At 39.6% G+C, this 26,325-nt stretch overlaps 4 protein-coding genes across 9 annotated transcripts; 3 read left to right on the top strand and 1 right to left on the bottom strand.

Annotated features, from left to right (window-relative positions):
* Positions 1 to 478: 478 nt before the first annotated feature.
* cpo (carboxypeptidase O) lies at positions 479 to 3,249 on the bottom strand. Its single transcript, XM_079462361.1, has 9 exons — positions 3,103 to 3,249; positions 2,594 to 2,654; positions 2,412 to 2,513; positions 1,717 to 1,821; positions 1,519 to 1,635; positions 1,317 to 1,410; positions 1,028 to 1,230; positions 868 to 952; positions 479 to 793 (listed from the first exon to the last, which is right to left on the bottom strand). Exons 1-9 carry the CDS (start codon positions 3,156 to 3,158, stop codon positions 528 to 530), a joined length of 1,089 nt encoding a protein of 362 aa, XP_079318487.1. The 5' UTR covers positions 3,159 to 3,249; the 3' UTR covers positions 479 to 527.
* A 1,712-nt stretch (positions 3,250 to 4,961) lies between these two features.
* Positions 4,962 to 10,117, top strand: cnppd1 (cyclin Pas1/PHO80 domain containing 1). Its single transcript, XM_079463395.1, has 8 exons — positions 4,962 to 5,164; positions 5,670 to 5,772; positions 6,041 to 6,122; positions 6,250 to 6,370; positions 6,549 to 6,677; positions 6,785 to 6,846; positions 7,198 to 7,315; positions 7,549 to 10,117. The coding sequence occupies exons 1-8, from the start codon at positions 5,093 to 5,095 to the stop codon at positions 8,155 to 8,157; spliced, it is 1,296 nt and encodes a 431-aa protein (XP_079319521.1). The 5' UTR covers positions 4,962 to 5,092; the 3' UTR covers positions 8,158 to 10,117.
* Positions 10,118 to 12,202: 2,085 nt separating this feature from the next.
* On the top strand, positions 12,203 to 17,385 carry prkag3a (protein kinase, AMP-activated, gamma 3a non-catalytic subunit). Of its 5 annotated transcripts, none has more exons than XR_013787086.1 (13): positions 12,203 to 12,278; positions 12,831 to 12,867; positions 13,040 to 13,146; positions 13,226 to 13,307; positions 13,458 to 13,516; positions 13,713 to 13,758; positions 14,138 to 14,192; positions 14,533 to 14,659; positions 14,761 to 14,926; positions 15,279 to 15,316; positions 15,474 to 15,620; positions 15,979 to 16,149; positions 16,781 to 17,364. XR_013787086.1 is itself a non-coding variant. In XM_079463396.1 (13 exons), the coding sequence occupies exons 1-13, from the start codon at positions 12,264 to 12,266 to the stop codon at positions 16,822 to 16,824; spliced, it is 1,032 nt and encodes a 343-aa protein (XP_079319522.1). In that variant the 5' UTR covers positions 12,239 to 12,263; the 3' UTR covers positions 16,825 to 17,385. The 5 variants fall into 5 exon arrangements, 3 of the variants coding, with proteins under 3 accessions (XP_079319522.1, XP_079319523.1, XP_079319524.1); XR_013787085.1 differs by having other exon boundaries at positions 12,231 to 12,278; positions 13,713 to 13,773; positions 16,781 to 17,385; XM_079463396.1 differs by having other exon boundaries at positions 12,239 to 12,278; positions 13,713 to 13,773; positions 15,979 to 16,072; positions 16,781 to 17,385.
* Positions 17,386 to 18,066: 681 nt separating this feature from the next.
* Positions 18,067 to 26,269, top strand: retreg2 (reticulophagy regulator family member 2). Of its 2 annotated transcripts, none has more exons than XM_079461907.1 (9): positions 18,067 to 18,401; positions 19,940 to 20,043; positions 20,308 to 20,338; positions 21,028 to 21,157; positions 21,261 to 21,345; positions 22,067 to 22,204; positions 22,337 to 22,425; positions 23,080 to 23,215; positions 23,401 to 26,269. In XM_079461907.1, exons 1-9 carry the CDS (start codon positions 18,193 to 18,195, stop codon positions 24,126 to 24,128), a joined length of 1,650 nt encoding a protein of 549 aa, XP_079318033.1. In that variant the 5' UTR covers positions 18,067 to 18,192; the 3' UTR covers positions 24,129 to 26,269. The 2 variants fall into 2 exon arrangements, with proteins under 2 accessions (XP_079318033.1, XP_079318032.1); XM_079461906.1 differs by having other exon boundaries at positions 23,398 to 26,269.
* The last annotated feature ends 56 nt before the right edge of the window (positions 26,270 to 26,325 follow it).

The raw sequence follows: 26,325 nt of genomic DNA, 5'->3' as shown, positions 1-26,325 counted from the left end.
ATTAAATATACTGTAAAAAAACATTTGAGCATTTAAGCCTCTATCAAAATTGTATTAGATATTAAACAAGCAAGACATGTTTCTTGACCTTTCTGAACCAATGATGATTGATTTAATATTTTGTGTCATTTAATGATATCATACCTTTACATTTTAGAACCACTGCATATGTGAGGACATTTGTCGATTCGTAGTACAAGCCAGACTCTGTCCGTTGAATTCTTAGAAAAGGATGCAGTTATAAAAAATCTGATTTAAATTGTGGAAGTTATCGATCAATTCAACCCTATAAGAAACCATTTTTAACATTTGTAAAAGCATCATGATCTTCGTCTTCTGTTGTTTAACAATGAAATGCTTTTACTTTCTAATACACATTGTTTTCATTTTCAAACTCATTTCCTATTTAAACATCAAGTCTAAAATAACCTTGACGCTGATTCCTTATGACTGATAGAAACACTGTGTACACAGGCCCTCCATTAAAAAGAACATGTTTAATGCATTTGCATTCATAACAAAGTGCATTAAAATCCATGAATGCTTGACATCCATAAAGCCGTCAGCGTTGTCCACAACGTGGCGGTTAGCGTAATTGCTGAGCTAGTAAAAGTCTTATCGTGGACATAATTTATGATGGACATTGCACCCTGGTAAGCCTCCTCACACGTGGGCTGAATTTGATCCTCTGGTAGAAGGAAGGCGTATTCCCCTTTGTCTCGTAACTCAAACGTAAAGGAGTAGGGGATCCCGATGAGTCTCGCAAAATCTCGGGACGAACCAGAATTTGGGTCTGTGGAGAATATTTCATTCAGTCATGACTGTCATCCAACAAAATAGTTGAATTGGATCACAGAATGTACTTACAGAGCACATCGGGTGAAGAACCCACTCTGTAATCCTTCCCATGAACTGCTTTGATGGCTTTAGCTGCTGCGAGACCTACTTCCATCTACAAACACATTAACAGACATGCACAGTTTATCCTATTTTATACCCAATGTATACGGTTCTTTATCCTACTCACAAGCTCATTGTAATTTGGTGCTGAGATGTTTGGGTGTCCGTAGGGGACGAGGATCAGCTGACCGTAGGAGTGGATGGTGAGATAGCAGACAATCGCGTTCTGATGCGCTCCCAAAATATCAGTGACGGCCATGGCTTCCGGCTCAGATAGAGCCTTCTGACCGTTATAGATCTCAGAGCAACAGTTTCTGGAGATCCCGACCACTATGAACGAATGGCAAGTCGATGTGATGACGGTCTACTTGCATTATACTGTGTTTGACATCATATTTTTGAAAAGTGTAACTTACTCCCCCAGTTAGCGTAAAAGTTGCGATTGAGGTCTGTGCCGAAGCATTGGCAGTCTGCAGTGCCCGGTGACCTGGACTTCCTCCACAGTCGAGTCTTTCACATACATCACAAAAGCAACCAATTCTGTTTTATATTTAGTTGCGAACCATCAACCGAGTATCGAGTTTTTAATAGATCTGTATGTGATGTAGAAGTGCTCACTGTGTTGTCCTTCCAGGAATGAATATAGCCATCCATGTTCAGCACTGGAGTTATTAAAAAGTCCAGATTTTTAAACAACAAGTTCATGTTTGAGTCTGTTTTGTAGGAGCCAAGAATCTGTTTCAGCAAAGGAAGGCAAACTTTTAGAAAATCTGATATCACGTAACGAACCTTGAAATCACTGTGATGAACCTTCACCTCTTTTACAAAATATTGGCAGAACGCTGGAGCGATCCACTCTCTGGCATGGATGCCACAGTCTATCCAAACAGCTTTCTTTGGTGTGGTGCTGTTAAAGCCAATCTGTCAATTAAGATACAAATCAAATTAGGTCTAGCTTGCAAGAACGTTACATAGAAATAACACAGCTTTGTGTTGTTTGCTTTATTTGAAGTACCTCGGAGTGATCCAAATGTATAGTTTTGAACATGCTGTGGTCCAAGGTTTGCTTATTTGTCTAAAAGTCCCCCGTTTGTAACTTTTTTGCAGTGAATATCCCAAAACCACTAAAGATGGAAAGCACGCAACCTTCTGTTTTGAATGTGCGCCCTCTAGAGGTGGATTTTACAAACTGCGCCTTTAAGCATCCTTAAATCGGTTGTTGCTAAAACGGATACAGCTATGGCCGGAAGTGGTGCAAAATCACACCATATAATTGCACTAAATACATATAGCTTACGCCTACAACTACCCTTAACCTAACCTTACAATAATTAAAAAATATGAAATGTTTTCAGCGTGACAAAAATGGTATTAAAGTGCGCAGGCCCATTCTAGTCAAAAGCCCTTAAATCCCCACCCTCAAAAGACACATCAGCACAATTCGAGTCATCAAACGCCCACAAACCACAATATGAAGCATTAAATCTAAATGGTCTACAAAATGGCATTACCTTTAGTAATGTGATGTTCCTCTTTTCATAAGTTTGTCCATAGATGATACTGGAGACAACGTCTGGATTTTCTCTCTCAATCTGACTCATCCAGGCTGAGATCTGTGCGGAGAGATTATAAAAGCAATGAATGCATCGGTCATGAACCATCAGTATCACGAGAGGATGCAGAATAATCTCACCTCATCCATGGTGTGGTATTTATTATAGTCATGAGCTTTGTGCTCCAGTCCACCAACAATTCTGTAATATAGTTAGATAAAACATAATCTGTGTCAGATCTGATCACAGGTATTTGATGTGAGCTCTGTGTATATATGCACAAACATTTCATGTTATAAAGTCTTTTACATGGTATATTGAATGCGCAGCTAAGGGAAAGAACGTAATCATTGTGTGAGGGGGCCCTTGGAGGTAACTCTGTAAGCAGAAATCTCCTTTTTTATATGATCGGCGTGTTAAATACGACTAAAACGTAATGCACCTCTTCACGTCGTGGCCGCAGTACCTCCTCGGGTCGTGCATTATATTCGGCCTGTCGTCAATCATTCCTTACTTAAACAATCAATATGTTCCACATTTGAAAGGATGTGTCAAATCTTCTATATAAAAAACTGAACTCATTGTATTTTGCCCTTATAGTGCATTGCATTGCTGTGTAAATCATTAGTACAGAACCTTAAAACCTTACCTGTCCTGGCCTGTCAAAACCAAGAGCATCACAGCTGAAATAACTGAGCCCAGCATGGTTCTTGTTTTCGGAGCAGTACTATAGTCTTCAGTCTGACTTAACTCATTTATAAACACACTCTATCTCAATCAGATTACGGTAGAACTCGTACGTGCACCACCCCGAATGCACAGATAACTCTTAATATGAGTTAATATTTAAACCTGAACTAGTTTTCATGTATTTAAACACAGTATATTCTTACTGCGCTTAAGTATTTTAAAATGTTTTGGCCGTGGTATCTTCTAACGTTAAGTGTATTCAGTTAAAAGAATCATGTCTTACACCAAACACGATCATATAATTCATTTATAAAGATCAAACTAAAATACAATGGAAAGCAGCATTTAAAAGGACATGCACAGCTGTGTAAATCATGGATGAAGACTGAGATTGACCATTATTTATAACTTTGGTGGCGTTTTCACCAAATGAATTATTTTATATATCCCAAAACTCTAACAATTGTGCAGCTTTTGCTAGTTACATTTTAACACCTTGAATATTTTGGACATTGTGACAATGATAAAGCAAGTTTTGTCCTTATATGTCAATGTTGTATAATAATACAGCCTCATACCCCAAAAAGTGTAAAACAGCTATACAGGGGATATTTGTACTCAATTGAGGGTTTTAACCACATACAGAAGAGTTTTATGGGCTTCTGTGAACTCCCATCCATAAGACTTTGAAATGATATTTGAGGTGTTTCCCCTTATAGTCTTCGGTCTGTGTGAGAGCAACATATTAAGGGTGGGTTTAGGGATGGTGACCCAACAGTGAGAATGCTGGTTGGTTTAGATTGTTAGTGACTCGAAGTTCAAGGTTTCTGGCTCCAAACTGACAATCTCACAATAGTCCGATGGAGATGTTAGTGAGAAATGTTTTGGTTTTGCAAGAAAGTTAAATGTTTCCACAGTGTCCACTGTTCAATCTTTCCTATGAACTGAAATCTGAATATAATGTATCTGCTGCTAATACATATATATATAGAGCATTTTATTAGTGCACTTTAACAGACATCAGCTCGTGTCTTTCTTTATCTGTGTACAGACAATTGAACAATCGCTTATAAGGGTCAGAGAAAAAATCACGAGCTATGACTGTTATCTCACATACCATAAACAATTACTGTATCGGTTAACTCTTGAGTTTTAAATGGAACGGTCAAAATGTACATTAACATGTATCAAGCGAGATTCACAGGCCAAACCCACTGTCTCACCTTATATTTTCCTATATTAACTGTTACTTCCTACATTTGGTGATTAAATGTTTATTTATATACATAATAAAATGTTAATATGTTACAATAAATTGAATAATACTGTACATATATACAATAATTCATACACTTAAAAATACAAGCAGTTGGTTCCAGCATAAGGAAGTACATTTTGTAATATATTGCATAATATTTTCCGGCATATTCCCATATAGTTTTGTTTTGCAAGCATCAGTTCACCTAGATAATTACAAAATAAACTGTTTTATCATAGCAAGAATGTAGACGAAATGGTTCTATTTGCATCACTATCATTTTACCATTAATATAGTGTAACTGGTACATGTGTGTTTAGGCTCCTCTGTTATGACATATGGCTTACTGCTCCCTGAACTCTCTGTAAATCGCTAAACGACTCAATGTAAATGTACTAAAAATAGATAACCCGGAAATAACTGTTGGTACGATGCTCTTTTCGTGTCAGCAGATACTTGTAATGTTGTAATGTTACTAAATCATTAGTAACGTTCATGTTTTTTCCATTTCCTATGTTACTAAATCATTATCAAATATCCGAGAGCACGTGACCGTACCCGTACGTACCGAACGTTCGTGACAGGCATTCTACGCGTTGACGCAACGCAAGTTACGTGACGCAGCTGTAACGGAAGCAAGAGAGCGCGCCCGCACGACGCTTTCCCCCCTCGCCCTTTCCTTTTAAACCTGATGCACAAAATGGATTTTAAGGAGTTGTTTGACGAGCGAACCTTCACCTTTTCTGACTTTCAAGAGTTTACGGTCAGTGTGTTTTTTTGTCGGCGTGTTTTTTGTCAGCGTGTTTTTGTAGCGCCGTGTTAGCGGCTAACTTCGTTTCTCCCGCGAAACCGATTAACACTTGAATGTATTTTTAATATCAGTCTTTAAATAAAACTTGCTGTAAAACAGCGGATTTGCGTGCGAGTGTATAGACAAGAAGCAAGGCCTTGCTTGGGTCAGTGTGTAAAACAACAACTAGATAAGTTACCGTATTAATTTAGACCGGGGCTTTCTAGGCCTCGGTGTTATAACTGCGGAGTAATGCTACACAATCAAACGTTATTGTGATTATGTCATCACGCACGTGAGTTAAGTTATTTCTTCATTCGTCATTTGCGGCATCACGATATCTTACTTAAACGTGTTTATATCATTTATAGAAAACTGTCATGAGGTTTGTTATGGGAGGGCTGCGTGTTACTTACGTTTTGTTTGAATCGTGTTTACGTTGTTTTGTAATAATAATAATAATCTTAATTTTCATCAGTTTCTGCCTGAGCATGAGCAATGGTCTGAGAGGGTGAGGAAGCGTCTGTATTATGGGATTGATTCTGACAGTCCACTGGATGCTCTATCATGTCCCATGACAGGTGAGTCAGAAGATCCAATGACACTTTCTGCATCGTCTAGATCTGTTTAACATGCTAAAAAATCATTAATGTTATCCATAACGTACAAATATTGCCATTGCGTCATACTGGAAAAAACTGCTGTTGAAGTTATAATCAGCTATAAACAAGTCTCCACCAGTTTCTGCAAATCCTACTCATTTATGACACTCAGTCTCAGATTTGCTCATCGGGTTAGTGACGTAAACAAAGTGTTAATCTTAAAAATTTGAAATATTATTCGCTTTAGATATTGCTGTGGAACTGCTCCAGAAATCGGCCCCGAGTCCTATACGAAAACTCCACAAGAAATATGCTGCACATGTGGCCAGGTAAAACCACACTTTTGTGTTTTTGATTTTATTTTATGGTTTAATTTGACTATAGTTTTCATACACGTGTATATATACACACACACGGAGTCAATTGTCTTGCATTGTAAATGTTCTGTGTTTACAGGGAAGCATGTATATCTCCCTGTGCCATGATGTTGGCCTTGATATACATTGAAAGACTCCGACACAGAAACCCTGAATACCTGCAACAGATCTCGTCCTCCGACCTCTTTTTAATTTCTATGGTACGTCAGATAATCTTAAAATGTGTTTTGCTTATTATTTGTGTTTGGGTTTTTAGGTCTCTCTTTATTTCAATTTAACATTAGTTGTATGTTGGTTTACCTGTTGTTTTATTTCTTGAATAGCCTGGTATAAAACAAAACTGAGAAACTCTGAAAATCTCCCCCCTGTTGTCTCTAGATGGTTGCCAGTAAATATTTGTACGATGAAGGAGAGGAAGAAGAGGTTTTCAACGATGAATGGGGCACTGCGGCTAAATTAGATGTTAAGACTGTCAACACTTTGGAGATGAACTTCCTGAGCGCAATCGTAAGTTCACCACTTCACTCTTCCTTAAACTACAAACATGTCGTTTGTCTTGTCCTTCCATAATAAGAATAAATTCATAGGTCCACTTGAAACTTTTACATTCACAGGATTGGAACCTCTTTGCCGAACCCAGTGACTTCTTTAAAGTTCTCAGTCAGGTGGAAGGCAGGTTGGTTAATGCATTTCATAAGAGCTCATTTCAGATTAAACTGACTCGTGGCCTTAAACTCATTGTTTTCATTTATTCAGTTATGAGAAAACTTCTTTAAAACTGTATGTAAATAATCACAGCTGTTTGAGTAAATATATTTACCCTTCTTTCTCTATATAAGCTCACATTACTGATGTAAATATGGGTGGAAGTTTCAATCAATGGTCTCTTTGGACGTATAAGAGTAGTTCTGAGAGATGATGTCATAGTATATTGAACTTTAAAAGCATGTGACAAAGTTCAAGACCTCTGCCCTTGCTTGTTTTGCTGGCACAAGATCAATATTTTTAACGTCTTTTTCCCTTTTAGCATTGCGGAGCGGCAGGGTTTGAAGCGAGGATGGTTTACCTACACAGATCTCTGTGTTTTGCTAGAGCAATCCAATTGGAAAGAAGCCCTAACCGGCATTTACCAGCACTTTACTAAGGTGAGATATGGAGCTTAAATTCAGGATGGTGTCCCGACTCCCAACACGAGTCACATCAGGTTTGGCGTAAATTGCGACATAGGAAATCCAATGACGTTGTGACATCAAACTCTGTGCGACGTGTCTGCACTCTTGAATAAGAATTCAAATCTGTGGCAGTATTGCATTAAAATGAAAGCTATCAAAAAGCTTTGCAAAGGCACACTAATTCTTTGTTTTCCATCTTCCTGCAGGTTACCTGTATGTTGGGTCTCCTTTACTTGACAAGCGTAGCCGGTCTCATCGCATCTTCCACGATGATCCACCTTCTCGCCCGTCTTCCCAGCACCAGTCGCACTCAGTTGGGCTTGACAGAGCCCACGTCCATTGAGACACCAACACTTCTTCCAAATCTCTTACTGGACACTCCAAACCAGACATCAGGTGTCCACTGCTGCACCGTGACCAACGACAGCTTTAATCTGCACGCTTCTGTGACATCAGAGCACACGGGTTCCACATCCCTGAGTCGAAACACCGTGCTGTGTCTGTGGAGCTCTATCGTCTCTACACTGGCCTACCCTAACCCCTCACCCAACCAGCAACAAAACTGTTTTGATTCCAAAGTGTTCTGTCAAGGTTTCATGCCCCTTCAGTGCTGCGGACGCAATAACACGACTACTGATTCCTCTCCGTCGGACAACCTCCTTACTGTACCCTGGTTTGGGTTGGCTCCTGTCAGCAATGACCCAGTGATTCCTGACCCCCACCTCAGCTCAACGGCCCCATTTAAGAGACACCCATGCTGCCGAGAAACTACTTTGCCTTTAGGGAAATCACAATCTCTCCTCATGCCAGGCTAAACGAGGGTTTCCGCTAGGCTATAAGGGTTCTTGTAGCAAAATTAAACCAGCTTTGTTTACATACGCAGTCAACTTCTTTTGGTTTTTGTTGTTTTTGTGGGGAGCAGTCGTATAGGTTGTGGTGGGTATATAAATATGTTGGGAAGAAAGAAATAGAAAGATGTGTGTGATGCAGTGCTCATGAAAAGGTTTTCTTTATTGTGTACGGGTTAGTTGGGTTCTGGTGTTGGATACATAAATCCTCAAAGTATCAGAGTAAAAATAATCGTAAGAACAAAGTTGTTTACATAGACACTGCTCGGAGAGGCAACAAAACCCTCATAGTGAGTGTTTGGAAGTTGAACTGCGTGCTTTTGTTTGACTTGTTTGCCTTACCTTACACAACATGCCATAGATTTGCACAGGAAGGGTGTATTGTTATGAAGGTCCTTCCTGTGACTGCATTTTTTTTCAGGTCAAGAAATAGCGTACATTTAAGGCTAGTTTTGCGTTTGCAAAAGGGATTGTGTCAATTACATAATTTAGTTTTTAGTATGTGTCCTTTGTAATGCTTTAACATTAAAGTTCACACGCTGATGGTTGATGCCGTACGCATTACCTCGTCCAAAACAAAAACCTTTGTCATAGGATGTGGCAGTCAACTTCATGCAGTTTCAAGCCTCAATATTTTGATATTCTTAAGTTGTGATGTATTAGAATTGCCAAACAGGCTAAATGAATAGATTCTGTTCGTTGTTTGATGAAAACAACAGAGTTCAGTTTTGGCTTGATTTTATGCTTCTGCTGTGATTTAGCTAGTGATATGTTATTTAGAATTGGACTCGAAGCACACCCTTTAACTCCATTAATTGTTGATGGCTCATGTAAATCTAGCAACTCAATTTTTTCCGTCTCTAATTTTGTACATTTTGTATAAACTAAAACAATATAAAGCTGCAACAATAATAAAATAGCTTATAACCTCAAAAAACGTGTCATTCGGGTTTTGAATTGTGAGCAGGACATGTTCTTCCATAACATGTTTTTTTTTCAGTTTTTCCATGCAAAATTGTTACGTCACCACCAGCCTTTCATCTACAATGTTCAAGTTACGCTTCATCCTGTCAGCTGTTGCATAACTATGTGCCTTTTTGGGACCCATAAAAATAGTGTCAAGACTCAAGACCCATGTGAGTCGTAAGGATGTTTCTGTCCAGAATTAAAATTCTACTGTGTAAAGTAGTGAATATAAAAATAACATGGAGGAGGGTTAATTAATGATTAATCTTAATCGTTTTAAGGTTAATCATAGTTTTGTAGTACTCTAGTTTTTGATGGTCTTGGTCTCGGGATCTTATTTCCAGACCGGTCAAGACCACAACTGTGGGAATTATACTAAATTGCTGGTGCATTGTCTGATTTATGTGTTAACATCATTCATGTGATTGGATGTAAAACTTCTGGCTTTAAAAGCATTCAGCACTTGTTCCTTATTTGATTCTTCTGTCTCTTTTGTTACTCTTACTGCTGGTAAGAGAAGAATGAGGGATTGTCTCAAAGAAATGTGTCAACAAAATGAATACACACAAAGGCCCACAATATCTGCGATGTGATCGCAAAAAGTTTATAACGTCTGCTGTGATATTGATTTTGTATAATTATTCAATAAAGCTTGAGTTGATAAGGGATTAAACGCAATTAAACAAAACTTTTGTTCTACTTTGGCAAGTCCCAAACAAATCTGAACTTTTGTGCATTTCTGAGCAACACAGCTATATTGCTATTGATTAGATAAATAAAGCAATGAAACTAAGTCACTGAATGTTTCTCTATTTATATAAGGGTATTTAACACTTTTTTAATGTTTAGTTGTTGGAATGTTTACCTGCAGAAAAATTGTAATGCGTTACAGTAGGTGGCTGATAAAACATGGAACAAAACACCCTACACATACATTTCTGCACAATAAACTATACAAATTACTTCTATTGTTATTGTATGACTTTTTGTAGATCTTTTGAATGGATTTAGGGAGTGCTGGTCTTGTCTTGGTCTTGACACCCTCTGGACTCGTCTCGGTCTCAACACCCTCTGGACTCGTCTCGGTCTCAACACCCTCTGGTCTCGTCTCGACACCCTCTGGACTCGTCTCGGTCTCAACACCCTCTGGTCTGGTCTCGGTCTCGACACCCTCTGGTCTCGTCTCGGCCTCGACACCCTCTGGTCTCGGTCTCGACACCCTCTCGTCTCGGTCTCGACACCCTCTGGACTCGTCTCGGTCTCGACACCCTCTGGTCTCGTCTCGGTCTCAACACCCTCTGGTCTCGTCTCGGTCTCGACACCCTCTGGACTCGTCTCGGTCTCGACACCCTCTGGTCTCGTCTCGGTCTCAACACCCTCTGGTCTTGGTCTCGACACCCTCTGGTCTCGTCTCGGTCTCAACACCCTCTGGTCTCGTCTCGGTCTCGACACCCTCTGGACTCGTCTCGGTCTCGACACCCTCTGGTCTCGTCTCGGTCTCAACACCCTCTGGTCTTGGTCTCGCCACCCTCTGGTCTCGTCTCGGTCTCAACACCCTCTGGACTCGTCTCGGTCTCGACACCCTCTGGACTCGTCTAGGTCTCGACACCCTCTGGACTCGTCTCGGTCTCGCCACCGTCTCGGTCTCGACACCCTCTGGACTCGTCTCGGTCTCGACACCCTCTGGACTCGTCTCGGTCTCGACACCCTCTGGTCTCGTCTCGGTCTCGACACCCTCTGGACTCGTCTAGGTCTCGACACCCTCTGGACTCGTCTCGGTCTCGCCACCGTCTCGGTCTCGACACCCTCTCGTCTCGTCTCGGTCTCGACACCCTCTGGACTCGTCTCGGTCTCGACACCCTCTGGTCTCGTCTCGGTCTCGACACCCTCTGGACTCGTCTCGGTCTCGACACCCTCTGGACTCGTCTCGGTCTAGCCACCCTCTGGACTCGTCTCGGTCTCGCCACCCTCTGGTCTCGTCTCGGTCTCGACACCCTCTGGTCTCGTCTCGGTCTCGACACCCTCTGGACTCGTCTCGTTCTCGACACCCTCTGGTCTCGTCTCGGTCTCGACACCCTCTGGACTCGTCTCGGTCTCGACACCCTCTGGACTCGTCTCGGTCTCGACACCCTCTGGACTCGTCTCGGTCTCGACACCCTCTGGACTCGTCTCGGTCTCGACACCCTCTGGTCTCGTCTCGGTCTCGACACCCTCTGGTCTCGGTCTCGACACCCTCTGGTCTCGTCTCGGTCTCGACACCCTCTGGACTCGCCTCGGTCTCGACACCCTCTGGTCACGTCTCTGTCTCAACACCCTCTGGACTCGTCTCGGTCTCGACACCCTCTGGACTCGTCTAGGTCTCGACACCCTCTGGACTCGTCTCGGTCTCGCCACCCTCTCGTCTCGGTCTCGACACCCTTTGGTCTCGTCTCGGTCTCGACACCCTCTGGACTCGTCTCGGTCTCGACACCCTCTGGACTCGTCTCGGTCTCGACACCCTCTGGACTCGTCTCGGTCTCGACACCCTCTGGACTCGTCTCGGTCTCGACACCCTCTGGACTCGTCTCGGTCTCGACACCCTCTGGACTCGTCTCGGTCCCGACACCCTCTGGACTCGTCTCGGTCTCGACACCCTCTGGACTCGTCTCGGTCTCGACACCCTCTGGTCTCCGTTTTGGTGGTCTCCAGCAACTCCAACACTGGTTCATAATAAACTGCGTTAAAATTAGGCTCCCATTTGTCACAAGCGTTTATATATACACAGATTCTATTTATTGTTTATTCAAAATACACCGTTTAAAAATACGTCGGTAACAGTTCAACAAAGTTCATTCTGGCCCCCTCCAGACGAATGCGCGCATATCGCAGAGGGCACGCGCTATATTTGGAGTACCCTGCGCGCTCCTGCATACCAGCTCTCGCGCTGTCGGTCCGTGTCAAACCTTCACGTCACTTTTGACCGGATCGTCACAGCACATCCTATAATAATCTTCTCTTGACCGCAGCTGGGTTCGACCATCGCGTCCTCTTGCGTTTCATCAGAGCGTCTTGTCTGTCAGCGCGCATGCGCGGTGCCAGGAGACGCTTGCGCAAGGGAACAAACCCAAATGTCCAGCGCGCAGGTAAGTGACAGCGGGGTAAACCTGTGTTTACGGGGGTAAATGAGGGTGTGTTGCATGCGATGGACAAGACGCCTTTTAGATTAAATACAAACACGAAATGAGTTTGACGGTGACGGGACAATAAGTACCATCAATGCTAAAAAAGGTTGAAATGGATCTGATGGGAATTGTATTTGTATAAATGGTCACTATAGTGGTCTAGTACTGGTGTTATCTGGGCACCTACTGTAAATCACACTAAATAAAATCATTTTGTAAAGGGTTTAATGGTAAACTACTGATGGTTTAGTGGATGATCCTGTTGTTTTTGGTTGAGAATGGTAATACAAGGATAGCCTGTTTTTAAAGATCCCTTGGGAAAGGGTGTCATGCAAATACAGTACCACGGTGTGTGACTATGGTAGTAATACAGTACCATAGTAAAACCTGATACTATCACTCCTATACAAAAATAAGGGAAACTTTTATGTAATGTCATGAAAATGGTGTGCTTCTAATTCATGTTTGTATTATAAACATTACTACGTTACATCATGTTCATGTTTCTGACAGGAGGGTTTCCATGAAAACCATAAAATGAACATCACAGGTAGGGAAATATGCACAGATTTTTTTCCATCTGTGTGCATGTACTTTGTCGTGTATTTTGCAATCTTAAAAATCCTTTGCGTGCCGTCTGGATGTAAGACAGGACTCTGACCTTGGATATGAGTCTTTGTTGTGTGTCACAGCGTAAAATGCACCTCTCCTGTTTCCCTCAGTTCCTGACCCCAATGCAGACGTTTACATGACCTTCATGAAAAAACACTGTTGTTATGATGCTATTCCCACTAGCTGCAAACTGGTCATTTTTGACACCTCACTGGAGGTAAAACAGTCGTCGTGAATGATTCATTCAGAATGAGTAAAAGATTCGTAGTTCTTATGCATGTCATGTACTGACGCAGGTGAAGAAAGCCTTCTTTGCTTTAGTAGCAAACGGTCTGCGGGCTGCCCCGCTGTGGGACAACAAACTGCAGAGATTTGTGGGTAAGACCCCTTAAAGGAACTGTTCAAGCAAACATTTTAGTTTTAATTTCGAGGTGACCTGTTCCTTTAGCATGTGCGCGGGCCCTTTAACATTTGTCTATGTGTATCAGTTCATATACATTAGTAAATTGCTCCTCCTTGTCTGCACAGGTATGCTGACAATCACAGATTTCATCAACATCCTTCATCGGTATTATAGGTCGCCTATGGTAGGTAGCGATCCGTGTCCTTATTCTCTTCTTATGTCTATACCGTGTGTTGTCTTTCAAGCAAAGTCACGTTTTGAATTAGGTTTGAGCCAGCTACAGTGTTCTGCATGAACCTTTGGTAAATGTTTATTACCATCTGATTATGATCTGCTATAAATAATGTGTTCGTGGTGTAAGACTTGTTTGATCTTTCCAGGTTCAAATCTATGAATTGGAGGAGCACAAGATTGAGACATGGAGAGGTGATTCATTTCAAAGTAAATAATCTCAGATCATGTTGCATCACACATTGTAGGCTGGCACCACGTTCCCCTCTTATAAGTCACCGTGACCAACCCAGAGAAGAGCCTATACTGGATTTATATATTTATTTAAATCCATAAATCTTAAAAGGGACATGATTTGCTAGAGGATTTTGTAATCAAAAATGTCCACAGCTCACGTTTAGTTTGAGGTTGCACGTTCGGATATGCAATGGATTTACTTGTTCGGCAAAAGATGTAATGATGACATATGCAGACAGCATCTCTACGCAGCTCAATACATCTCGTACATCTGTCATTGTCTCCCAGTGTGTGATTATAGGAGAGATTGACTCATTCCTCGTTCTCTTGTTTGTAGATGTTTACCTGCAGTATCACGATCAATATCTTATCAGTATCTCACCTGATGCAAGGTAATAAAAACTTCAAGTTCAAACACATCATTAAGGTTTCTAGGGTACTTGAGCTAAATGATTTGATGATTCTAAAACTATTTTGGTCTGAATGTAATGTTTATTTACTGTAACATTACAAAACACATTTTTAAATGTTTTCGATACGGATGATTTTGACTGGATAATAAAACAATCAGACATTTAGAGCTTCAGTACTGTTTGTAAAGCATCTTAGGGTGAAACCAAGCTGCTTGAAAAGATTATTCCCAAAGTTACAATTGTGTCATGCTATATTTTAACGTTTATTTTAAAAAAGTATGTTGCGTATATTACCATATCTTTTTTTATCTCCACACAGCCTCTTTGACGCGGTCTACTCTTTACTGAAACACAAAATCCACAGACTTCCCGTTATTGACCCAGATTCTGGAAATGTCCTTCACATACTTACCCATAAGAGAATCCTCAAGTTCCTTTATTTATTTGTAAGAAAACCACTTGATTCATTGATGAACCTCGGGCCTATTCTTTACTCTTTACCCTAACTTTGTTATGATTGTAGACAGTGTAACATTTCTTTTTCCAGGTAGAGTCATTACCAAAGCCACGCTTCCTACAGATGAAAATGCAAGATGCAGGAATAGGAACGTTCACAGATGTAGCCACGGTCCCACAGACTGCCACTGTCTATGATGCTCTGTCCGTGTTTGTGGACCAACGGGTGTCTGCGCTTCCTGTGGTGGACGAGAATGGTACGCTTAACTTGAAAAAAATACAAAATAAATGAGAAGTGAGTCGTCATGCATATCGTCGCTGTCCTTCTGAAACTTCATATGTCTAAATGAGCTGTTTTTGGAAATGGAAAAACGCTGTACTTTTTAAATGATTACATACTGTGTTGTCAAAGTAGACGAGCACTTCTTAAAACTTTTTATTGGTTAAATATTTGCCTATTGATAGACATAATGAGGGACTTATAATAATGATTTATATACTCAATATGGAGATGCAAGGTTTCAGAAGTTCCTTACTGCTTGGTCTTTTGACCACACCTCTGTTTTGACCACAAATTGACATTGATGTTTCTTTGACTGTTTTTGTTAGGTAGGGTGGTCGCTCTCTATTCCAGATTTGACGTTATTGTGAGTCTTTTTCATTTCTTTTCACTTCACTTCTGGTAGCTTTAAAACCAACACTTGGACCAATATTGTCTGCATTATAAATGTCAATAAAATGTCTGTATTTTGTGTATTATAACTATTATGAGTGAATTGTTTGTGGCATTATTTTATTTGGCAGAATCTTGCAGCACAGAAAACGTACAATAACCTGAGCATGAGCATGCAGGAGGCGGTGCGGAGGAGACAATGTTTTTTTGAAGGAGTCATTAAATGTTATCCTGACGAGATTCTGGAAACGGTTATTGACAGAATAGTTAAAGCAGAGGTGAGCGTGAGTTATTCATTGTTTATTAATATTTGTTTGCATTTTGTTTTATGTGGTTTTATTTTGATTAAAATGATAAAGATAATTGTTTAGAATAAAAATAATTTTAGAATAAATGTATTGTTTTGTTTTATTTCAATTGACAATATTTTTTGCTTTTAATTGTTTTGTTTTATGATAAACGTAATTATCTGTTTTTTTTAAAGTGTAATTGTTTTGTCATTTTATAAATGAATACCTTTGTAGTTGTTCTGTATGTTTTAGGATAAAGGGTTTAATTTTACTATACATGTAACTTGATTGTTTAATTGAGTTTTTTTGAAGAATTGTAATTGTTTGAGCGGTTGCTTGTGTCCAGGTCCATAGGCTGGTGCTTGTGGACAGAAATGACGTGGTCCGGGGAATCATCTCTCTGTCTGACCTGCTGCAGGCCATAGTTTTATCTCCAGCAGGTATTGATGCTCTGCTTTCATAACCCGAGAGGATATATTTCCTTCTCTTCCTTCATGTAACCAACACTAGAATCCAGGTACGCTTTACTTTGCTTACTTACATTTGCAAGCTTTTCCATCTCATGCATTGCTGATACTCAAATACAGTATTTACTACCCTTACAAATGAGAAGACCTGAGGATTAGGCAGTGGCCAAAAAATTAAAAACATCCAAAGTCAATTTTTTCAAATCAAGGGGAAACTAAATTATGTCCATTTTTAATATCTCTAAAGGGTTAAATAATGTGAGGTCTATGTAATGTTATGTAAAGCTCCAGCGCCGATGAAATGTGCCTCCCGTAATACATTGCGTTCTCCACAACGCTGAGGCTTGATTTTAAAATAATCTCTGCATTCGGGTTTTCACAAGCAGCGAGCAATGGAAATGAGGAAAGTTCCTGTGCATTCAATGCTCAGCAAAATAAGAACTGCCTGCGTGTTTGCTGTATGTGTGTTCGTTTGTCATGTGAATATTTGAGAATGGGGTCAGGGGCGTGACCCTGTGTGCTTCTGTTGTGTCATAACACCAATATCTGAAAACACAATACAGTCTTTCAAAAGGCTCGTTTACATCGTATTGTTGGTACTCACCTGTTTGTGATAATATTATATTTACACTGATAATACAGTTCTTAAAGGATGCGGAAAACAGACTTTTCTTGTTGTAGGTATTGAGGATGAAGTAAGACTGCGGCCGAGATGGAAGATATAATGACCTGAAATATATCCCAGCAAAATATATACGTGACAATGTTTTGTTTTGTACATAATGATGTCTTTTTGCATTTTCTGGTAAGTTAAATGAGAAACATGTCTTATGATGACAATATGTACACAGAAAACAACAGTATGTAACACTCGGATTATTATTTTTGTAATAAATGATTTCCTGTTTTCTTTTTGCTTGTATCCTGTCTCCCATGATGCAATGCATTCAATTTGACCTTACATTTCCATTGGGTTAAATGGGGGAAGAAATGCATATATAAAATGATATTAATACCTCCTGTTTTAATGGTCATTGAATCATTTTGTCAGTAAGCCAAAACTATACTTGTATTTATTTGGTGTGAACTAATATTTAATTCTGAATTTATGCAATAAGATTATAATTTTTTTCAATATTGCTTTACATGGAGAGACAAATGCACATTATTCCTGTTACTTTGTACTAGTTATTTTTTAATTATATTTTGCTCTGTCTGCTTCATTTATTATCAAAATAAATATGCTAATAACAAAACGCTAAACAATAAATATGTTTGTTTTATTCAAAGGTGTTTTATATTCGAATGATTTTTAATAAAATATTTCGATAAAATAAATGACATCATTAAATGATATTTAATGTTATATTTTTGCAAAATTCTTAAGTAAAGAAATAAAACTATTAAGCTAATAGCAAAATGCTAACAGCAAACGTTTCTTGAAACGATTGTCTTTATATATATATATATATATATATATATATATATATATATATATATTACAATGTTGCTTTACATGGAGAGACAAATGCACATTATTCCTGCTACTTTGTACTACTTATTTTTTTAAATAATATTAAGCTCTGTCTGCTTCATCTGTTATCAAAATGAAAATAAATATGCTAATAACAAAATGCTAAACAATACATATGTTTGTTTTAATTCAAAGGTGTTTTATATTCGAATGATTTTGAATCAAATAAATGACATCATTATATTATACTTAATGTTATATCTTTGCTCAATTCTCAAGTAAATAAATAGAACTCCTAGGCTAATAGCAAAATTTTAACAACAAACGTTTCTTTCCACGATCGTTTATATGTATATATATATGTATATATATTATCAAATAAATGTTGTCATTCAATATTATTATATTTCTACGCTTAATACACAGAATTGTGTAAACAAAAATAGCGTAACGTGTTGTTTTCATCCAGCAGATGTCACCCGCGTGCGCAGTAAACAGTGCGCACGTGACACCGCAACAGCCTGTAAAATCCTTTCTGTCGTGTTTGTGTTTTTTTCTCGTAATCCGTGACGCGCTTCTCCTCACCGAACCCCGTTATCACCGAAGAGGATCCGTGAAAATGGCGAGCAGCGAGGAGGAGGGTCTGGAGGCCTGGTTCCCCGCGCCCGTCGGCGGAGAGGATGAGCCCGAGCTGCGGCGGCTGCGGGAGCGTCTGCGCGGGTGGCTGTCGCAATACGAGCCGGCGCTGATCTCCGCGCAGCGGCTGCTGGTCTGGGAGAGGCCGCTGCACAGCAGCATCGCGGCGCTCATGCTCAACACGGCGTTCTGGTGAGAGTTTAGCGGACGTCCTAAACGGCGCTTAGTTAGTTAGTTAGTTAGTTAGTTAGTTAGTTAGTTAGTTAGTTAGTTAGTCAGTTAGTCATCGGGTTAATCTGGTGGATGGAGGGATCAGGTCACAGTTTCCACCGTGTTGTCGGACGCCTCACAATACTGAACCGTGCTGCTGTTATTATTCACAAGCTCTTTTATTGAAGAAGAGTCTTCTATATCCACGTAGTTTCGTGCTTTTGCTGTGTGTTTATTTATGTGTATTTCCTATATTGTTATGGTAATATCATAGGATTCTTTATGTGTACTTTAAAGTATACACTTATTTGTGTGAATACGTTGTTTTTGGACGTTCACTGTGGTTTGTGTATAAGAATACGAGATAACAAAGCTTTTACTGTCTTTTACACACATTTTACTACAGTATTGTACAGTACCGTGATATTACCGTAATGTTTTTTTTGACGTTCATCATGGTATTTATAAGAATACTATAGTACCATAGGGTTTACTATGTTTAACCACATTTAACTATAGTGTTATACAGTACCATGTTATAATGATATTTTTGGACTTTGATTATATTGTAAATACTGTTGTTATTAGGGTAATACCCTGGTATTCCTTAAAACACCACGGCGTACACACAATAGTGTAATATAAATGTGTAAATCATACAGGACCATTGGGAATAATTATGTTTTTAAATAGTGTTATAATGGTAATATCATAGGATTCTTTATGTGTACTTTAAAGTATACACTTATTTGTGTGAATACGCTGTTTTTGGACGTTCACTGTGGTTTGTGTATAAGAATACGAGATGACAAAGCTTTTACTGTTACACACATTTTACTACAGTATTGTACAGTACCATGTTATAACTCATATATTTTAAATACTTGTTATTAGGGTTATACCCTAGTATTCCTTATAACACCACGGCGTACACACAATAGTGTAATATAAATGTGTAAATCATACAGGACCATTGGGAATAATGTTTTTGTAATAGTGTTATAATGGTAATATCGTAGGATACTTTACCTCCTGCATGTATACCACGGCGTGCCAAAGTGTATATTTCTATGTTTTTGTTTGTTGTTTTTGAATGTCTACTGCAATAACCATGATTCATTTATGGTATTTGTAGTCAAATCGTATTAACCACAAATTTACCAGTTGTCATATTTTAACCAAGATATTTGGTTGCTACACTTTTACCACAATAAAACCATGGTTCATTTTCATAAGGGTTCAATACTATTGGTATGGTTAAAGTACCTACGTCCGTTGTATTGTTGTATACTTTGCTATACTGTGGAAGTTATGTAAATACCACGGTATATATAATCATAGCACTATAGTTTTACCATACTGATACTGTTGTTATCTCAATTATATACCATAATGATTAATGGGCACCGTATGCATACTATTGTGACACTGGAAATATTTGACACTCATTATGTCATGTGATGTTGTGAATGTATCCCACATGACGCAGAGTGTTGTAAGTGCTTGTGTATGTATCCTAGGCTTCTTTCATCTACGTCCTTGCGACCCTTTTTTCTCCTGGTTGTGTTCCTTATTGGACTGACTCTTCTGGAGAGATGGAAAGACAAGCTGCCACAGATCTCTGGTAATGTATCAACACATTATACTTTAGCGATAAGGTTTACCGAATACAGCTTGCTTCAGAACACTGTCCTTAAAAGTCATCATTTATTGACCTCCTTGTCATTTCAAAGCTGCATGACTTCTGCAGAACATGTTTTCTTTTGTGTTCACACGGGTTTGAAATGACAAGAGGGTGAATAAATGATGACAGGACTTTCACTATGCAACTCTTATACAGTCTGATGCTACATGACCAATCTTTCTGTATGTCCTTCAATCTCAACAGTGTTTCATTCAGAGGTGGCTGTGATTAAACGGTATGTATTGCGTAATGTTTTTATGTTCTTGTACAGTAGAGTTCACCACATCCTTAAACATTCCTGGGGGATGTGTAAATGCCTCCCTGCGGTAAAGTCGACAGAAAGCTATTTCTTTCATGTCAGATATGTTCAAAATCGTAATTCAGTATGCAGCACAACTGCTTCATTTTGTATTGAATGCGGTTAAAACGTTTTAAGTTCAATGCAATTTCAACTTTGCGAAAAAATGCTTTTAGGTGAATGCATTTACTGCGAACGTCTATGGAGCATAGTTTAAATTGCAATGTTTTGATAAAGGATAGGACAAAGATGATGCGAAAAGTTGTATTTCATTTTAAAATTTGATGACATAAATATTCTACGTAATGCCGCATAACTACAAATTCATCCTCGTGGAAAAGTAGTTCCATTGTTTAAAAAAGAAACACCCAAGATAACACACAGTTTTGTTTCGAAGAATAAATAAAAATGCTTTGAAACCCCTGGTCTGACTTGACCTGTATATATTTCTGTCCTAAACATTATTGTATTTGCCATTTGTTAGATTTAAACTATTGAAACCCCGAATATCCCTTGAAAATCAAACCGTATTCATACGTTCATAGTTTGCGTGCGAGACTGTCTAATGAAATGTACTTGTGTCCCAGTTGTGAGAATGAGTCGGTCGTATGTGTTTTGTCTTACAGTGAAGTGATATCGGATCAGCCCCATCTGTTAAGTGTGGATGAACTGAGCCATCATCTAGCAGAAAGTTACCTGACCTTCATCCTTTACATCCAAGAAACGCTGCAGTATAAACGCCAGAATCACGGCAAGGTGAGGAGAAGTGTTAAATATATATTTTACAATGAAATATACAGCGTTTGACCGCATCTACTGTGCATGCCCGGACACACTTTACTTCTCTCTCTCTCCTCAGTTCTGTATTGTGATGTGTTCGGGATGTTTTCTTTTGGCTGCGGTTGGACATTACGTTCCCGGGATTATGATCTCCTACATTATATGTAAGCGGAAAACTATCTGTCTGTACACATATGACAAAGCTAAGAGAATTATACGACACAAACCTTTCAAATCCACCTCTACTTTTATATAACACTTGGTTGTTGTTGTTTTGAGTGCCATATAGTGCTATGTGCTAGAAAGTTAAATATTTATGTATTTTCTCCATTGGTGTGAAACGGTATCATTTAAAAATATGTGCTCCACGAAATGCAAGCATCATGCTTTGCTCAAATTCACTTAAGAGTCTTAATATTTATAGATTTTTTTATGCATTTGTGGCAGAAATGACCCGCAGTGTAATACATTATATACATATACATGTATATAAAGTTTTGCGTTTTAAACTAAACTTCGTTGAGATGTTGAAAAGTCATAGCGACCAAAATATACACTAACTTAAAGTTATATGTTTATGTAAATTGTAACTTAAAATCATGTTACTTGCCACTTAACCGTTCACACCTGCAGCAATAAGAATAGGTGGATTTGATAAAAGGAACAAATCTGCATGTGAACCTTTATTTTGAAAAGATCAGCGATTAAAAAAAGTTGCTGAGTTTACTACTTTACCAGAAAATTACAATTATGGCAACTTTGTATTGTTTAATTACAGAAGTAAATAAAGATCGTGTGGTAAATAGAGATTATTGTGGCTGATGGAAGTGAATCCTGGTTAACAGATATTGATGGTTGTTAATCATGATGCGTTCCTGTGTTCAGTGCTGAGTGTCCTGCTGTGGCCGCTGGTGGTCTATCACGAGCTCATTCAGAAGATGTACACGGGACTGGAACCCATCCTGATGAAACTCGACTACAGCATGAAGGGAGACACACAACGGCGCAAACACGATAAGAGAAGTAAGCATCTAAATAAAGCACCAAATATAAACAAAATGGGTTATGTTACCAAGTCATGTCGTGCTACTAGTATCTCACTTTCATGGTCCTGGCTGTTCTTGTTAGACGCTGTGTGTGTATTTTTGTGTGTAGAGCTGAAGAAGGAGCTGGAAGAGGGAGATGAGCCCAGGGCGGAAACGGAGAGCGAAAGCGAGGAAGAACTTTCTTGCTTCGCCCCGACCGTGAGTGTCTTTAGATTAGCAGCGGTTATGTTTCATGTGATGGTGAGGGGTCTGGCCCAGATAGCACACTCCTTCTGGCTTTGACGTCTGCATCTGCAATACGTCTCGGAGACGTCTGTATTACTTCTGGAAGACATCTGCTAAACATCTTAGAAAGAGCAGTTTTACATCCTTATGATGTCTGACAGCAGACATCTCAGAGACGTATTACAGATGAGCAAACAATGTATTGCAGATGTCAAATAGATATGACGTACTGTAGATTAGACATACTGTTAGTATGTATAATAGTACACGGTGTGTACTGAGTACATGTGTGTTTATATTGCACATTGTCATATGTATAAGTCTGTTAGTATGTAAATGGTGATGGTCTATATGCAAGAATTTCCCCAAGGCCCTTGTGCTGAGTTGACGTGACAATAAAAGTGATTTGATCGACCTCTCTGGGATAATTTACCTCAAAATGTCCTTTACGTTGAAGTCTCTCATGTCATTCCAGCCAATCAGGCTTGAGCTTACTGTTTTGAGAAGCTCTTGCCACTTTTGCATGAAAACACTCCGGACAATCTGGGTCTGGGGATTAATCTATTTAGCTTTAGCATGGTTTTGTTTGTCCTTGTTTTTTGGGTAAATGGTTGTGTTTTGGAGCAGGTGGATGTTAAGACTACAGCTCTGGCGATGGCCATCACTGACTCAGAGCTCTCGGATGAGGAGGCGTCCATACTGGAGAGTGGAGGCTTCTCTGTATCCAGAGCAACCACCCCTCAACTTACAGACGTCTCAGAAGGTACTCCATGCATTTAGGATATTATGATATTTGTATACACGGGCATCTATAAAATAGTAAACAAAATGTGAGATATGCATCTTTTATGTTGCAAATCTCTTGCATCTGGCGCAACAAGGTCACAAATGCAGCTTCAGTTTGACTCATAAATGGTTTTACTCGACTAACTCATCTTTCCTCAGCAGATTTGGATCAACAGAGTGTCCACAGCGAACCAGAGGAGGCGTTCACCAGAGACCTAACAGAGTTTCCGTCGGTGGACGAGTTGCCTTCTATTGAACCGGGTCTGTTTCAGTTCCCCCTGCGTGTCCTCGGGTACGACCAGGCGCCAGCTTCCCGTTCAGATCTCCAGGAGGAACCGCTGTCGCCAGCCAGCCTCCTCCTTCAGCACTTAGCATCCCCGCTTCACTTCGTCAACTCTCACTTCAACGGAAACGGACAGGCCGCGGGGTCGGCGCAAAGCATTGTGGGTGCTGAGCAAGAGGGAACGGGACCCGCTCGCTCCCTGGAGTCGCTTAGCGAGGAGATAGTGAGCACGGCCATTTCCACCGTTGTACAGAACACTCTTTCGGCACTGTGGCGGTCTACAGAGGCAAGCGAGGGGTCCTCCTTGGCCTCCTTTCTTCCCACCGAGACGCCTCCTTGTCCGATGGAAACGCCACTCGAGTTGCCATCCGCCCATGAAGCCGTTGCGGAGGAGGAGGATGTCGACGCCACAGAAGCCAGCACGGAAGAGCAGCCCGATGTCACGCTCGTGCCTGCCGAAGAAGAGGACTTTGAACTTCTGGACCAAAGCGAACTGGAACAGATGGATGAGGGGCTGGGCTTTGGGTTTGATGGACAGGAGGAGGGCGGGGTGTCCTCCGACACGCCCCCGAGCAATCGGCAGCCGGCAGAACAGCAGGACTCCTAGCTTCCCAACTGTAAACTGTTTCTTTTTATTTATGGTTAATGTAGATACCGTAAACTGACACACGCATATGTTTTGTGAAAGGATACGTTGCAGTCGACGATGCCTTTTTAGTTCATTTTCATGAATGCGATCACTGTGATTGTTGGCGGGCTTGGCGAGCAGGTTAATGTCTTGTCTTGCAAAAAGTACGACACCAAATCCGATTTGAGATGGTTACTAGTTTTTTTTCTAGACATTCAAATTATGATCAGCCCCAAACCAACAACAGTAAATTAAGCAGCACAGATTTGAAAATCATATAATATAAGGGAATAGTTCACCTAAAAATGAAAATTTTTCTAGAACAGAACAGCTAACCTTACTGATGATATTTTCGTGCAATGGAAGTCAATAGTGACCCAGAGCTTCAAAATATACATTCAAAGTCTTCCGAAGCCATGCGACGTTTTTCACACAGAGCTGTTCTATGAAATGAAAAGACTGGAAATATAGCGCATGAGATATTTGAATCACTTTTTCTCTCCTGATAGAACTGGCGAGCCTCTAGTTCCCATTCACTTGCATTATATCAAATTGCGTGCATGTTTTTTCCTTATGTATTCAGCAGAAGAAAATCACTCCGTAACGGCTAACAGGAGACCTCGGTTGCCTGTCCCTGACTGACCGTCATCATAAGGCTAAATGAACTGGTTTAAACTTTTCAAACCTGCACATTAGTAAATAGTTAAAGAGATTATTAAACAAAATATTCTTCTGGACTAATATATTCTGGATATATACATATAAAGTGGATAAAATTGGTCAGGATTAATAGTTTATCATAAAATATGTCTAACTTGTATTTTGGGACGGCAAAACCTAGAATTAAAAGCAAGATTTTAAAAACGTAAATGTGGAATAAACTGGGCTTTATCTTAGATGTTACGTAACCAGTTTCCAAAAGTAGTCTTGATGAATTAAATATTTTTGCGTCTTGAAAAGTAATATATGAACTTGTTGAATTTCCACACAACATGATTGTGAATGCAACGCACAGAATATTAGCACACTTATTTAGCTGTCACAGCCATGTTTCTGCTTTCATTAAAATGTCAGATTTTAATCCTAACATTAATATATTTCTATTCAGGATAAATATATTATGATTGGATGCACTTTGTTTGTGTACATGCTCGATTTTTGCAGGACCTCTGAATTATCATTACCATACCAAATGATTTCCATTGAATTGTATAAAATCACATCATGTGGTCACAGATGGCTTGAAATAGCATTTTCAACTGATATGCTTCAGTTTCTGGGTTTGTGCACGGGCTTGACTGAATCATTTTACCTTTTTCAATCAAAATTTAATTTGTCCAGCTTTATTACATCTGTGACATTGAGGCGATATGTGACCAATGTATATTTCTACAAATCATGAAGCTCAAACTGAAAATATTTGCCCTTATGTCAGTTTCAGAGTCTCTGTGACCGTTTGTGTGGCACTTAATGAATATATGATCCGATATATATAATATATTTTTCAATCAATAATCACGTTAAAGGGAAAAATCCTTTAAACTGGAGACGTGTATATAAAACCGTTGTATATATTTAATGGCCTGTAACATTGTACACATCTTTTAAAATGGCCGTTTTACAGATATGCTCGTTGGTTGGAGGCATGTTCACATTCCTCAAAGTGGAAAGTTGAATTGAACTCGTGCACCGCGACCTAACCAGGTGCGACGTCATAAACTACAAGTTATTCAATCTCTTCCAGAATAGTTTAGAACAAAAGAGAGTACTTGCTTGGATCCTACTAATTTGCTCCTATTGTGAAATATCATTGGTCCCAAATGAAACATCGCAGATTTGCTTTTAATGTGGACCGATTGCTTGCCGCCTGGAAACCTGAAACATATCACACCTGGTTAGGACACTGTGTCAAAAAGTGTTTGTTGCATAGTCGTTACTCTGGATGGAGTGCTTTTGGTTTTTCTTGTAGATACCCATAAGCATCCGACTCAGAGAGTCTTGTGTTTTAAAAGATTTCAGAGACATTATGTTTGTGTAATAGTGATTGTGTTTTGCTCATGCTGTTACTGCTTTACGGTCTATAAAAAGCACTTGGCATTTAACTACAAGTGTATTGTTGAATGGTCTGTCTGGCTTGAATTTTTACCTCAGTGTGTCGTTTTCTAGTTTTCAACTT

The sequence above is a fragment of the Barbatula barbatula genome (assembly GCF_947034865.1).
Source record: "Barbatula barbatula genome assembly, chromosome: 8".
Taxonomy (NCBI): Eukaryota; Metazoa; Chordata; class Actinopteri; order Cypriniformes; family Nemacheilidae; genus Barbatula; species Barbatula barbatula.
The sequence above is the reverse complement of the archived record's forward strand: the minus strand, read 5'-3'. Positions and strand labels throughout refer to the sequence as shown.

Bases quoted from the DNA above. Each gene is read 5' to 3' on its own strand.
- cpo (XM_079462361.1), bottom strand. From the start codon at position 3,158: ATGCTGGGCTCAGTTATTTCAGCTGTGATGCTCTTGGTTTTGACAGGC. The intron at 1,822-2,411 runs GTAATGCCATTT...CTTAATTGACAG, and splicing joins GGAACATCACATTACTAAAG to ATTGGCTTTAACAGCACCAC. The intron at 1,231-1,316 runs GTAAGTTACACT...ATTCGTTCATAG, and splicing joins CTTTTACGCTAACTGGGGGA to TGGTCGGGATCTCCAGAAAC.
- cnppd1 (XM_079463395.1), top strand. From the start codon at position 5,093: ATGCACAAAATGGATTTTAAGGAGTTGTTTGACGAGCGAACCTTCACC. The intron at 6,123-6,249 runs GTAAAACCACAC...CTGTGTTTACAG, and splicing joins TATGCTGCACATGTGGCCAG to GGAAGCATGTATATCTCCCT. The intron at 6,847-7,197 runs GTTGGTTAATGC...TTTCCCTTTTAG, and splicing joins CTCAGTCAGGTGGAAGGCAG to CATTGCGGAGCGGCAGGGTT.
- retreg2 (XM_079461906.1), top strand. From the start codon at position 18,193: ATGGCGAGCAGCGAGGAGGAGGGTCTGGAGGCCTGGTTCCCCGCGCCC. The intron at 20,339-21,027 runs GTATGTATTGCG...TTTGTCTTACAG, and splicing joins GAGGTGGCTGTGATTAAACG to TGAAGTGATATCGGATCAGC. The intron at 22,426-23,079 runs GTGAGTGTCTTT...GTTTTGGAGCAG, and splicing joins TTTCTTGCTTCGCCCCGACC to GTGGATGTTAAGACTACAGC.
- prkag3a (XM_079463396.1), top strand. The intron at 12,868-13,039 runs GTAGGGAAATAT...TGTTTCCCTCAG, and splicing joins CCATAAAATGAACATCACAG to TTCCTGACCCCAATGCAGAC. The intron at 15,621-15,978 runs GTGAGCGTGAGT...GCTTGTGTCCAG, and splicing joins ACAGAATAGTTAAAGCAGAG to GTCCATAGGCTGGTGCTTGT.